Source organism: Neomonachus schauinslandi, chromosome 16 (assembly GCF_002201575.2).
Source record: "Neomonachus schauinslandi chromosome 16, ASM220157v2, whole genome shotgun sequence".
NCBI lineage: Eukaryota > Metazoa > Chordata > Mammalia > Carnivora > Phocidae > Neomonachus > Neomonachus schauinslandi.
Genome location: NC_058418.1, coordinates 8,245,903 through 8,259,265, shown reverse-complemented (window position 1 = coordinate 8,259,265; position 13,363 = coordinate 8,245,903). Strand labels below are relative to the sequence as shown.

Below are 13,363 nucleotides of genomic sequence, written 5' to 3'. Positions count from 1 at the left end.
GCCCTCTGAGCCTGCACCTCCCTGATCGCTGTCTTGCCTCAGTTCTCCCGGTAACTTGCATTTCTGTCCGAAAGTTCTTCTCTGAGTCTAACCCACAGCCTGCCCCCAAAACACGCCCACGTACTCACGGGCAGGGAGCTGGCTCCTCTGGGGGAGGGAGGCAGAATGTTGGCAGAACTTCCCTGAGGAGTGTGTGTGTGAGTGTGTGTGTGTGGGCGGGGAGAGGGGGATTCTTAAAGGGCCACTGCACAATTAGCCCCCTTAGCAAGGCCCCTAATGATACATCTAATTAACAGCCCCCTAATTAGCAACAACTTAGGCATAATTACAAACCCACCAGGATCCAAAGCAAAGACTCATGCTCTCTTCTCCCTCCCTTCTCCCAGGCTTTCAGGAGTAACAAGGGCCACCTGGGAGTCAAGAATTCATCTCAAGCATCAAACTCCCTCTGTCATGGGAGGGCCATGGCCTGGAAATTGCCCCGCAAGTCTAACCACCTGTCCCTCCTGCTGCGGTCCTCAAGGGAGACCAGAGTCTACCAATGGGTGTTCTCACGCCTGCCCTCCTTGCCCAGGGGCTGGGCAAAGCAGCCTGGCTCAATCTCTTTTCCTGAAAAACCTGGTTTTCTCTCACTGAGGCCTTAAGGGGAGGAGGGATCAGGGAGAGAAAGCACTAGATAAATATTTGTGAAACGAAGGACCAAGAGCTCTGAGCCCTGCCGCCGGGGCCAGCTGGGCTTCCTCTGCTGGAGGCGCCTGCCTATGCCTTCTCCATCCACCAGCAGCCCTGAAACCTAAGCTGGGTTTAGAATCCAGGGGCAAAAGGATCAGGTTGAGGCCAGGGTAGGAGTCTGGAGGGCAGATGGTGGCATTTCCGCATCTCTCCCCACCCTCGTGGGCAGGTGACCAGCTGGGTCAGTGGTGAGCACCCCGGGTCCGCCTCCCGCGCCTCCCAGGGGCTCGGAGACCTCCTTCCTAGAGTGAGACTGCAAGCATAAGGGGGGGGGGTCCAGTCTGGTATGCCAGGTGGGACCTCCTCCCTCCCTCACGTCCCTCACATTGGCAAGGGAGGTGGTGGTTCCTGGTTGTGCTCTGGTGGGGGCAAGGGTTGCCCGCCACCCCTCGGAGGGATTCTGAGGTGGGGACACAGGCTTCTAAACACACCCACTTACTGCTCCAGGGGTGAGCCAGGCTCTCCCAGCACCACGTCCCAGCCTGGGGGTCACACGTAGTCTCAGTGCTCAGGGCTATGACACCCTGATGGGTAAATTGAGGTCTGGAGGGGAAAAGAGCATGGCCAGGTCAAGTAGCTTCAAATCAGGGGCAGGGGAGGATGGAAACTCAAGGCATAGGACTGCTAAGCTGGTGCTCTTCCAAATCCAGCTGGGCCCCACATGGATACTTGAGGACCTCACCCCATCACAGCCTGGGCTACAGGCTAGGCCCACACCTCTCCCCTGGTCACTCACTCTCGCCCAGCTTCTCTGGGGCCCCCTTCCCCCAGGAAAGAAGAAGATGCACTGGCCAGGGACCTCCAGACTCAGAGGGGCCCTCTCAGAGCCCCCAAGGGATGGTGAAGTAGCTTTGGAGAGCCACCTCCACTGAGAGACAGGTCTGAGGCTGGTATGCCATGAGAGGGATGGAGGTGAGGCTGCAGAAAGGACTGGCCTGACTCACCCAGTACCTTAGTGCTGTGCCTGGAGTAGGAAAGGTGCTCAGTAACTGTCAAAGGAACGGACGAGTGAAGCAAGCAATGCACAAATGGCCAAAGAGGTACAGAAGTCAGACTGCAGGAAGGACCGGCCCAGTCTGTATGAAGAGGAATGGGGAGGCAAGATCGGGGGACTGGTGCAGTGTCCACCACAAAGGGTATATAGGCTAGACTGCAAGAAGGACTGGCTTCAGAATGCCAGATACAAGGCAGGGGAGAGGAGAGGAGCTCTGTCCTGGGGGGGTGGGGTGGGGAGGGATGGGGCACAAGCCAGCCGGGAGGATGGGCGGGAGCTCAGCTGAAGAAGGGAGAGGAGTTTGGGGGACTCCGCACCTTCTGGGGGAGCCCACTCTGTGGAGTGGGGGTAATCTTCTTCCTCCAGGTCTCCCCCTTGCCAGGGGCGGGACGAAGGTGTATAGGAGGAGAGTTAACCCACTACCAGGGAAGAGAGAGACAGAGAAACAGAGACCACATACCTACAGAGATGGAGAGAAGGAGGGAGAGGGGCAGAGAAGAGAGAGGGAGACACCCACAGAGACAGAAACACAGGAGAGCAGAGACGGGAGAGAGAGACAAGAGACACACACACACACACAGATGGTGAAAGAGGAAGGCAGAGAGAAAGAAACCAAGGACTTAGAGACAGAACCCCGAAAAGACACAGAACAGACCCATGCACAGAGGAAACCAGAGGGACAGAGGTGCGAGTAAGGGACTGAGAAACAGGGACACAGGGAAAGGGACTCAAGAGAGGCAGCCAGACTCTGCAGGACAGGACCCCCGAGAGATGTGGAGAGACAGAAAGATGAGACCCAGACGCAGGAAGGCGGGGGCGGAGGGAGAGAAGGCGAAGGGTGGCTGCCCCAGACAGGCTGGGGTGTTCTTGCCCCGTCAGTGCCCAGGAGGCACCCCCTCCTCAGCCCGCCATGCTCCCTGGAACACAGGAGGGGCTGAGGATGTTGGCTGCTGGTGGTGCCCCCAACCCACAGAAGGGACTGGGTATCCCCACCGGGGATATGCAGCCCCCCAAACCCCATAAACGAGCTCAGGGAAAAGCAGCTCCTGGCTCCTCAAATGTCCCCCTCCACCCGCCTGGGACAACACCATCCTTCCTCCACGCCCCTCCCCCCCCAACGGAGGGTCTCTTACCTGCAGCTGCAGCTTGGAGCAGGTCCCCCTAGCACTGGGCTGGCAATGGTGGGTGACTCCACCCGACAGAGAGAGAAAGAGAGAGAGAGAGAGAAGCTGGAGACTGAGAGGGAGAGCCAGGGAGGAGGGGAGGGAGAGGGGATAGAGGGAGGAGAGGAAGAGGGGGGAGGGACCCGGGGGAGGGGGAGTCAGGAGAGAGGGAGGAGGAGGGACGGGGGAGAGTGCTGGGAGGGAGGAGGAGGAGCCAGAGACAGAGGGGAGGAGGAGGAGGCGGGGAGAGGGGAGGCTGCAGCGAGGCGGGGGAGGCTTGGGGAGGGGCCTGGAGAGAGGAGGTTGGGGGGAGCCCAAGCCTCCCACCCACCCTTTCAGGTTCAGCACCACAGACAAGGGACAGAGGCGGAGGGTGCTTGTGTGTGTGTGTGTGTGTGTGTGTGTGTGTGTTTTGGGGGGAGCTTGGGGGTCATTCAGAGGCATCCTTCCCCCTCCCCAACACACACACACTCTGATCCATACAAGGGCCAGAGAGGCACGAACAGCTACAAATAGTTACAGGCTCACAGAACCAGGGGGAGGGCAAAAATGTTTAACCAGTCAGATCCAAATTCACATGCTGTGCCTGCAGACATAACCTTGCCAAGCAAGCCAGAAACAACCACAAAGGCACCCATTAATAATAGTAACAACAGTTGCCATTCATACCGCCCTTACCACCTGCCAGGCGATGTTAGAAATTTTTTTTGGTAAGTGACCTGACAGGTGTTGACACAACTAGCCCTTCTAATAACCCTGTGAGATAATGCTATTAGCCTCATTTTACAGATGGGGAAATCGAGGCACAGAGCGGCCAAATGGGGCTTCGGGCTCCACAGCCTTAACCACTCCACTGTGCGCTGTCCCAGACGGAGGAGCAAGTGAGAAGTCAGGCAGCGAACCCGCAAACGGCCAGGCGGGGAGCTGAGTCCTGAAGATACAAAATCCTGAGCCCTGAAGTGGACACACAGGTGCACATACACGCCCATGAGCACACGCTTCACAGACTCACACCACTGCTGACGAAACTCACCTAATCCCATGCCGGGGTCCCACTCCCACCCAGGACGGCAGGTGATGCAGCTCTCCGCCTCGGCAGGCGGGCAGCAGGAGGGAGGAGACCCCACCCGTGCCAACGGTCCATGCCCATCGCCAGTCCAGGCTGGACACCCTTGGGCGGGCTGCCAGGAAGAGGGAGGCGATTCAACTCCCTGCAATTTCCCACGCTTGGGCCCAGGATTCTAGGAGCTGACAAGGGTGGCCAAGGATTGGTGGGCTCCTGCCTCCTAAAAACCCCCCAGGTGGCTTGGTCTTCACGGTCAGTGTGGGTGGTCAGACTGTTGGGTGGACTTCCTTGGTAGGAGGTAGACGGATGGCCAGAATGACTGTGGTGTCTGCCCCTCCGCGCTGGGAAGCAGGAGTACCACCCAAACCCTGCCCCAGGGAGGAAAAAGCCCACCCTCCCCACCAGCCTGGGGATCCTGCTCAGGAATTAGTCCCCAACCCCCTGCCCCAGACGCTATTTCTGGCCTGCGGTGGGGGAGGGCGAGAGTTCTCCCTGTTCCTGCCCTCCACTGGTCCCGGAGATACAGGCCTCTGCTTCCTTCTCCCTTGCCCTAGCCAGGGCTGCCAGAGGGAGCAAATCCTACAGCCAGCCCAGCCTTGGGCCAGGGAAACCAGCCCTGTCTCAAACTCCCTGGTCACTGGATCCCCTGGGCTTTTCAATCAGGTCTAACCTTGGTCCTTTCCAGCATGGCACACCCTGGGTCTCTCCCTCCTGGGTCTCATCGCGGTATGCCCCACTGGGATCTAAACTCAGTTGCTTTCTGTTGGGGTCTAACCTTGGCCCTCGGCACAAAGTCTAACCACAGTAATTTCTGTCGGGGGTCCAACCTCAGCATTATTCATATGGGGGGCGGGGCTAGCTTCAAACCCTCTGCGGCAATTTGACCACAGCTTCCCACGGCAGTCCTTCCCACCTGTATCCTTTCTTTTGAGGCTTAATTTCTGTATTTTTCCCATTGGGGTCTAACCTCAGATCCAGGGCACCACACTGGAGTCCAACCTCAGATCCAGGGTGCCCCATGGGGTCTAACCTCAGATCCAGAGCGCTCCACTGGGGTCTAACCTCAGTCCTTTTCCTTGGCTTCTACAATCTCTTCCACGTTGGTTTCACTTCAGCCTTTATAGCAGGGCCTCATTTCTATTCTCTGAGGTCTACACTATGATCTCACCTCAGTCCCGCTTCTAGGTCTAACCCTGGATTTTTTCTCCTCATATGCCCCTATTTCCTATTCTTCTGGGCGATTCCAGCACCCAACACCAAGCCTGGCACACAGCAGGTGCAAACACTTGCCAGAATGAAAGAATGAAGACAAGTCAAAGTCTGCTTCCTCTGGACATATAAATAATCATTGGCTGACCAATTCTCACTGGGGGCGAAAGGGGGGGGTCGGGTGAGATCATCCCATTTTCAAACGGGGACACTGAGGTACGAGACAGGGGTGCGTCAGCCAGAGTTGCAGGGCACAATGGGCCAGAGCCTGAGCAGGAACTCCCAGCTCCACCATCCTGGGGGGCCTGGGGAGACCATCCCCTCCTTCAGGAGGCTTCCCCACCATGAATGGCTAGAGGCGATTACTCCAGTGAACTGCCCCTGGGCCCGGGGCGGGCAGTGGGTGGGAGCTCAGGAGGCCAAGGTCTCAGTGGGCCCCAAACCAGCCCTGTCCCCAGGCCTCTGCGACTGATGTCTCCTCTTCTGTACTTGATGCCGAAGCCGGGTCAGGACCAGCTCCGACGCCTGGACCAGGCTGTGCTGTGGGAAACAAGAGGAGGCCCAGCTGAGACAGGGCAGGAGGGGCGCAGGTTGGACCACGTGGGAGCTCGGCTGCGGCGGGAGGTTGGAGAGCAGACCAGCATGTGGGGTGGGAATGGGTCTCTGTGATGGGGTGAAGTTAGACCCAAGAGGATGGCCTTCATTGAATTTCCAGTGGGAGGAACAGAGCCTAGGCCCAAATGTATGGGTGTGAGGTTAGAACTCAGAAGGGACAGGGAAGGACCGAAACATGGCAGAGACACTACATTGTATGGGAGTGAGGCTGAGGTTAGACCACTGCGGCGGGGGGCACGGGGAGGGGGGGGGGGGGGGACAAAGGTGAGACCTTGACAACAAAGGATAGGCTAATAAGGCAGAGGAGGGAGGCGCCTGGGTGGTGCCTGAATGCACGTCCTCGTGGGGCTTCTCCCCGTCCCCTTTCGTTGTTTCTGGGGAGAGCATGCCCTCAACAGAACAGGTGTGCCAAAGCCCCCAGCCCAGGCTCTGCTTCGAGGGGAACCGAACCCGGGAAGCCCGGCTACCTGCAGGATGTGCACGCCCTTCAGGGAGACCACGGCGAGCTCCTGCAGCCCATCCCCAGTCAGGTCCACGTGTGCCATGGCCAGCAGCGGGCTGGAGAAGCCTCGCCGCCACAGCAGGCGGAATCCGCGCTCGGGCTCGGGGAGCCCGGACTCCGGGCCGAAGTACTTGTAACAGAGCAGCTCCTGCGGGGGGCGGGGGGGCGAGGGTCACATGGGGATGCGGGGCAGTGGGAGGGGACAGGCGGCAGTGGTCCCATTCCCCAGGTCCCACCTGCCCATAGGTGGCCACCAGGACTTCGGGCCACCCATCCAGGTCCACATCGGTGACCAGGCCACAGAGGACGCTGTCAAACTGGTCACTGCCGGGCAGGAGAAGCTGGTCCTCGAGGCCCCGGCTCAGCAGGTCCCTGAGGGTCCCCGAACACGGTGGGGAGACTGAGGTCATACCACAGTGCCCACAGGCCTGGTCTGGGTGTCCATGCTGCTCCCCTTCCCAGGTCTGGGCCACGCTGTTCCTCCTGACGCCCGGACCCCCTCGTCTCCAACCTGGACATCTCCACATCCACCAAGGGGAACCCAAATCGCTCGCTCCCAGACTGGCAACCCGCTATTCCCCAGTAGGGACACCAACGCTGTCCCCTGGAGGCGGGACCATCTCACTCTCACATGGAGGCCCCACTTTGCCTCCAGTCTGGACGCGCACACGGCCTCCGTGGGGCCGGGGGGTGGGGGGGCTCGGTCCCAGCTTGGACACCTGCGCTGCCCAGCAGGGGAGCCACATCTGCTTGCTCTGGCTCCCGAGAGCAGACTGGGACGTTTTCAGAAATTCTGCCAGCTGGCTGGCATCATATTGGTGGCTCAAAATCTACCGCGGTGGGAGTAGGGACACTCCAGAAATCGATCGGCCACACGCCGAGCCAGGTGGTAAGCATTTGCCAACTCGCTTGTCCAGGGGGAGTGGGCATCTCGGTTCCCACCCCAAGGCATTGAGGTAGCCCCGACAAGTTCCAGACATTCACACTCCCCTCCCTGGGGCACAACCACCTTGAGCTGCCCAGCCCTGAACGACCTCCCCCAAGGGGACTTCCTGCCGAGGCCCCTCACCGATACACCACTGCGGGCTCCAACATGCTGGCTACAAGCACGCCGTACTCTTCCCGCTGTGGCCTGTCCACGGTCTCTGCAGAAGGGACACGAGGGGGGCAGGGCCTGAGGCGACAGGCTCCAGGCTCCTCCTCACACCCCCGCTCCGTGACAGGACGAAGACCCGGAGCTGTGCCAGGGAGGGATGCTTCGGGGTTAGACCACAAGAGAACGTGGAGTGAGGGGAGACGCCGGGAGGAGGGGCAGGTGTGAGGCCAGAGTGGGAGGGAGAGGAGTGAAGACCAAGCCGAGGGGCAGAAGGCAGCCTGCAGAGGTCAGGCGAAGGGAACCCACCAGGGAAGGCCAGGGCACAGGAAGAGGAACAGAGCAACACGTGGGGCAAGAGGGGAGCCCGAGTAGGCGGGTGCACAGAGTTCCTGGGGTGGGGGGTGCGGGGGGGGACCTCAGGGTTAGATCGCAACAAGAGACAGAGTGAAGAGGCCAGAGTGGGGATGAGAGGAAGTCACAGTGTGCCCGCTGACGGTCAGACTGCCAAGGGAAAGACAGAAGTCCAGCTCCAGAGAGGGTCTAAGGTTAGACCACTGGGGCAAGTCGCTGAAGTGAAATCTGAGAGCACAGAGGGGAGGGAGGGGGCCCGGGAGCGATAGGGGGCGGGTGCCGGGGGGGTTGGGACACTTTGGGAGAGGGGCATGGATCTGGGTGTGGGGAGCCGAGCCTGCAGAAGTTGCCCCCCACCCCAGGACCAGAGCTCACCCTCGGGGGCCGAGAGGCTGAACACGATCACTCGGGAGATGGGGCCATCCTGTAGGATCGTCCATGTCTGCAGGACCTCTGTGGGGAGGGGGAGGACTCAGGGCCCTGGCCCCAGCCCCTGGCTCCCGGCCCCCATCCTGGGACCTCACCTTGGCTTCGCTGGTCCACGTGGGCAACTCGGACATAACCACTCTGACAGCCGAGGGCGGAGAGTCGCCGGGACGTGCCAGGGAGGTTGTGCACGTCAAGCCAGAGGACGCTGGTGGGCGGGCAGGTGGACAGCGGGGCTGAGGGTGTCACCAGGTACTGGTCCCATGTTCTGCCTCCCCAGGAGCATCCACCCCTTCCCGTAGCCCTGGGAACCCGCTGGGGAGTCTGGTTTCTCTGAGGTTCTCTGATTTCCCTGAGTCTGTTTCGTGTTTTCTCTGTGATCACCACTGCTGACCAGCTTCTCCGAAGTCACATCCGTGGCCCGAGTTTGCTGAACTCCCCTCCCCTGCCCAGTTTCTCTGAGGTCGTCTCCATCCTCACTGTTCCTAAGGGTTTTCCCACTACCTGATTTCTCTGAGGCCGCCTGCTCCAGTCCCCAAGGGCCTCTTTCCAGGAACTCTCTTACCTACTGGTCAGGTTCGTGAGTTCTGGGAAGAGGTTTTCCACAGGCTGTTCTTCAAACTGATGCAGCCCCTCGTTCTGGGGGAACCAAGACCGAGGCCAGCCTCACACCCAGCACCAGCCCATGGCGACCGGGGCAGGGCCCTGCCCACCGCGCCTCCCTCTGCCTCACCTCCTTGTACAGATGAATGGCCGGGTCATTCCCACTCAGGAGAAACACTGTCTCCAGTTGATTCCCGACCTGGACCCTGAAAGCAGACAAATCTAGAGCCCCAGTGTGGCAGAGTCCATGTGTAGAACTGCCCAACCTCAGAATCGCAGAAACCTTCTGTTTCTAGAGCCCTCACCTGCTAGAATCCTCATTCTGGGTGTGGATGCAGGCACGGAACATGGGGGTCTAGTGTTCTAGAACACTAGGACCTCTTTAATCTAGAACTGCGGTATTTCAGAAGTTCTGCTTTCCATCTCCTTTGAAATACTCGAACTTCTAGAAATTGCCACCATGGATATTTGGACTCATAAAACAGCAGAACATCCAAATCCTAGAATCCAGAACATCAGCTTCTAGAATTCTCACCTGCTAGACCAGAGGCTGGCAAACTATGACCTACAGACCAAATCCAACTTACCCCCTGTTGCTGTAAATAAAGTTCTATTGAAACACAGTTACACCAATTATTTACATAGTGTCAATGGCCGTCTTCTTGCTACAGTGGCAGACAAGTAGTTTTAACAGAAAAACTTGGCCAATCACTGTGCTAGACCACTGGTGTTCTAGAATGGAACTCAGAGCTCTAGAGTGGAATTTTCACACTTTGGGATTCTAGAAACCTCACATTCTAGATGGTCTGTATTCTGTGTCCTTGAAATATGAGAATACGAGATAGGAGAAGGACTTTATCACTACAGAATCTCAGAACTACCAAACTGCAGAATTTTTAAATCTTGGAATCTCAGAGCTTACGACTCTAGAAAACTTAGCATCTCTGGATCTTGCAGGATCCAAATCTAGAACATCAGAACCTCAGAGTTCTAGATGTCTAGAACACAAGTGCTCAATCAGCTCTCAGATTATCTAGTTCAGGGCCGAGGCTAGTCCACAGCCACTTTAAAAGCACAATGCTCTAAAAAACAAAACTAGAGTCTGACTGTCTATGGGCAGGTTTGCTGCCTCGTTTGCTAGAGCCCCCCACTAAGGGCGCGTGCACACACACACACACACACACACACACACACACACTCTCTCTCTACAGTATTACACCTGCAGCTTACATACTCTGCATGGCACAGCTGGAAAGGAGTGAACTGAAGCTCCAGGTTCAGGCAGCTCTCTGTAAGGGGAGCACATGCAGATGGGCACCGGGGACCTGACAGGTGCCCCCTCCCATCTTCCCCATCCCTCCTTCCCTCGAGGCCACACTTACGGGCTATGGAGTCAAGGTTGTACTCAGAGCCAGGCTCATAGTCGCAGTAAATGTTCAGGAAGGGGCTGCCCTTGTCCCCTGAATCCTGGGGTAGGAAACTGGCCTCAGGGGAGAGTAGGGGCAGCGAGAGGGATTTGGGTCAGGCGCAGCGGGATCGTGAGGAGGAGGGAATGGGTAGGTGGAGCGGGCCTGGATACCTTGATGAACGTGATCCCCACCACCAGGCCCCGCTTTGGGGGTGACTTGTTGAAGGTGTCGATGGAGACAATCTCCGCGTCCACTGGCAGGGGACAAAGTTCACGTCAGGCAGACTCCTGACCCCTATATCCCCAATCACAGTGACCCCTGACCTCTAGGACTCACTAATCTCTGACCATGGCAATTACCATCATCTCTGGGTCCATGTGAATCCCGATCATCATAACTGTGGTAGGAGGGATCCTAACCTCTGGGTCTGAGGAATCCTGAACCCCAACCACTGACACCGATGCCTCCTCATTATCAGCCTTGATCCCTTTCAGTCACCCTGATCCCATTCCCTCATCACGGTGACCCAGCTCAGAGCTTCAGAAGCCTTCTCAACACCAAGTTCGAGGACCGCCCCCCAACCCCATGGCGCCACGCACCGGGAATGTAGTTGAACTGCAGCTCCTTGGCCACGGGCCGGATTTTCTGTCGGAGGTCTTGGTAGCGGAAGCCCAGCACCTTGCCTTTAAGGGTGGCGGCCAGCAGCTCCCCGCGCCCGCCAGCGCCGCCCGCCAGCCCGTACACATTGCTCTGCGACGAGAAGCGCGTGAAGCTATCCTCGCGCAGCGGGCAAGGCCCTGCAGCCACGGCCGCCTCGCCCATCACGCCCCTCAACCACTCACCCCCGGCCGCGCCCGCCGCCCGCCGCCCGCCCTGCCCTACCCCACCCACCGCTCCCGAAGCGACCTGAACCGCCGGGTGGCCGCACGTCACGCAGGCTGATGACGTAAAGAAGCTGCCGTCGCTGCCCTTTACCAAGATGGCCACCCGCCGGGCCGCCGGGGCTTCCTGCCCCATCGCGCGTGCGCGCTCCTCGCCGCTCCTCTTCGGAGTCAAGAAGGGGGCTGCCACCGCCTGAACGGGGGAGGTGGTGGGCCTCGCTGTGGGCTCTGTGGAAGGTAGAATAATAATCCTAAAACTCAGTATAGTCCTTACGTGCCAGGAACTGTTCTAAGCGCTTTCCCTCTGTTTATTTCAAACTCACAAGCAGGCTGAGGTAGGTACTATGTTTTACAAAGGAATCGAGGCACAGGAGTTAATTTGTCTATGATCGCACAGCTAGTAAGCGGTAGTGGAATCCATACGAGATAGTTCCATAGTCTGTTATTTTAATCACGTTACCTTTAAAGTGGTAAAATGCATTCGTACCCAAGGAAAAAGGATCTGGCTGTCCGTCCTAGCAAAGAACCACCTCCTTCACTGAATGAATACCTACTTCGTGCCAGTCCTGTTGGCTCCGATTATCTCTGAATCCTGACAGCCACCCAGCTGTTGTTACCCTGCTTTCATTTACTCAGCATTTACTGAGCACTTAACCGTGTGCCAGGTCATCCTTTACACATCAATCTCGATGAACCCTTCCAATTTGGCAAAGGAGTTTATTGTCCCAATTTATAGAGGATGAAATGGTGGCTCTGATATGACTGGAAAGTGGGGGAGGCTCTGGGGTCTTCAGGGGTTCATATATGTGCTTTTTTTTGTTGGACTCTAGAAAGGCATCAGGAGTTTGAGGGACTCTGTATACATCTGTACATCATTTCCAGAAGATAAGAGTTGGCCAACTGTCTGGCCACGTTGAGTTAATCTTCTGTCTCTGTCTGTCTCTCTCTCTCACACACACACACACACACACACTGCAGGAAGTACGAGTGTACATGCGGGTGCACACACATGTGAACAAGGACTGCAGGATCCGTGAAGGTAGGGACTGGATCTCCCTTGGTCACAGTCAGATCCCCAGCTCCTGGACCACAAGGCCTGACAAAAGCAAGCATTCAGTAAATGTGTTAGAAATCCAGATTCCGTGCCAGCCCCTTTGCCAAGCACCAGGGACATTGTTACATAAGACATAAGGGGAAAGTTCTCAAAGGCACATGGGATCTGGAGAGTGGTTAAGGGGAGTCTGTGTCCATTCCCGACTTCAGGATTTGGTGACCAAATCCTCCTGGAGGGCAGGGTCTAGCTATGTGGTTTCATACTATATTCCCAGGGCCTAGACCAGGCATGGTATACAGTAGGTGCTTAGTGGATACTCGCTGAGTCAATTAAATGTGGGTCTAATTCTGCTTCTGAAGAATGTTTTCTTCAGGCTGCTTCTCCCTCACGTGGTAACCTCTAAGCTACATTCACTTAACATCTGTCAAATGAATAAATGAAGTTATAGGTTGGGAAGGAAAGAATTGTCCTGCTCAGTGATTTCCACCCCTTGCAGCACATGTGACTCAGCTGTGGAATTTTCAGGAAAAAGAACCAAAACCAGAACCTTCCAAAAGAGGGGGGAGCTTCATCCAAATCACAATTTATCACCTTCTGACCCAAGCTTGTGTACTTCAAGTGATTTTAAGCCCAGCCCAGGGTTGAGACTCATTATTGAGGTCACTGATGGCAGAAAGAGATTCTGGCGCTTAGTCTCCAGCCGGTGCCCGTGGCAGACATCAGTAATTGATCTCAGGTCTCGGGAGTCTTAACTGCGCCCTAGGCAGCCATCATCAACCAATCCATCTGAGCTGTGGGAGGAGCTCAAGGGGACAGGAGCAGGGCATGGTGCTGCAGTCCGTTCTCTCTTGACACAGTGAACCTGAACCTCTCTGGGACTTCTTCCAGGCTCTAGCCTGGAGCACCTCTTCAAGGAGCCTGACTTGGTCTCCCAGGCGGCCCCTCCTCTCGTCCTGCCCCCCCCTTCACTTCCAGACACCCCCTCCCACAGCGACTCTGAGCCTCCTCCAGTTCTGTCCCCACCACAGCCCACGTGTGTCAGACTGCTCACCTCCACGCAAGCCTCCATTGTGGCATGTGGCGGAGGCAGGTGGTTCTTGCCCACCTTTCCCAGGCAAGGGCTCCTGTTGTCCCCCCTTCCACTTGCCACACCCGCTTGGTCTTCGTGCCCTGCCCACCTAAGTCGTGTCCCCCCTCATCCTGGGCACCTGGAACAAATACCACCGGGGCTTTCAACCCTCCTTCCATGAGGGGCCTCTTCC

General features: G+C 57.4%; 1 protein-coding gene across 2 annotated transcripts; it reads right to left on the bottom strand.

Moving 5' to 3' along the window:
- Positions 1 to 5,281: 5,281 nt before the first annotated feature.
- Positions 5,282 to 11,012, bottom strand: KPTN (kaptin, actin binding protein). Of its 2 annotated transcripts, XM_021681202.2 has the most exons (12): positions 10,766 to 11,012; positions 10,337 to 10,419; positions 10,140 to 10,224; positions 9,992 to 10,046; positions 8,888 to 8,963; positions 8,720 to 8,793; positions 8,253 to 8,362; positions 8,104 to 8,181; positions 7,351 to 7,426; positions 6,518 to 6,653; positions 6,247 to 6,429; positions 5,282 to 5,704 (listed from the first exon to the last, which is right to left on the bottom strand). In XM_021681202.2, the coding sequence occupies exons 1-12, from the start codon at positions 10,986 to 10,988 to the stop codon at positions 5,576 to 5,578; spliced, it is 1,308 nt and encodes a 435-aa protein (XP_021536877.1). In that variant the 5' UTR covers positions 10,989 to 11,012; the 3' UTR covers positions 5,282 to 5,575. The 2 variants fall into 2 exon arrangements, with proteins under 2 accessions (XP_021536877.1, XP_044778199.1); XM_044922264.1 differs by lacking the exons at positions 10,140 to 10,224; positions 10,337 to 10,419.
- Positions 11,013 to 13,363: the final 2,351 nt, after the last annotated feature.

Excerpts from the sequence above, each read along its gene's own strand:
- KPTN (XM_021681202.2), bottom strand. The coding sequence starts at position 10,988 with ATGGGCGAGGCGGCCGTGGCTGCAGGGCCTTGCCCGCTGCGCGAGGAT. Across the intron at positions 7,427-8,103 it reads CAGCCTCTCGGCCCCCGAGG|AGACCGTGGACAGGCCACAG; the intron begins GTGAGCTCTGGT and ends TCCCTTCTGCAG. Across the intron at positions 6,654-7,350 it reads GAGCCCGCAGTGGTGTATCG|GGACCTGCTGAGCCGGGGCC; the intron begins GTGAGGGGCCTC and ends GGGGACCCTCAG.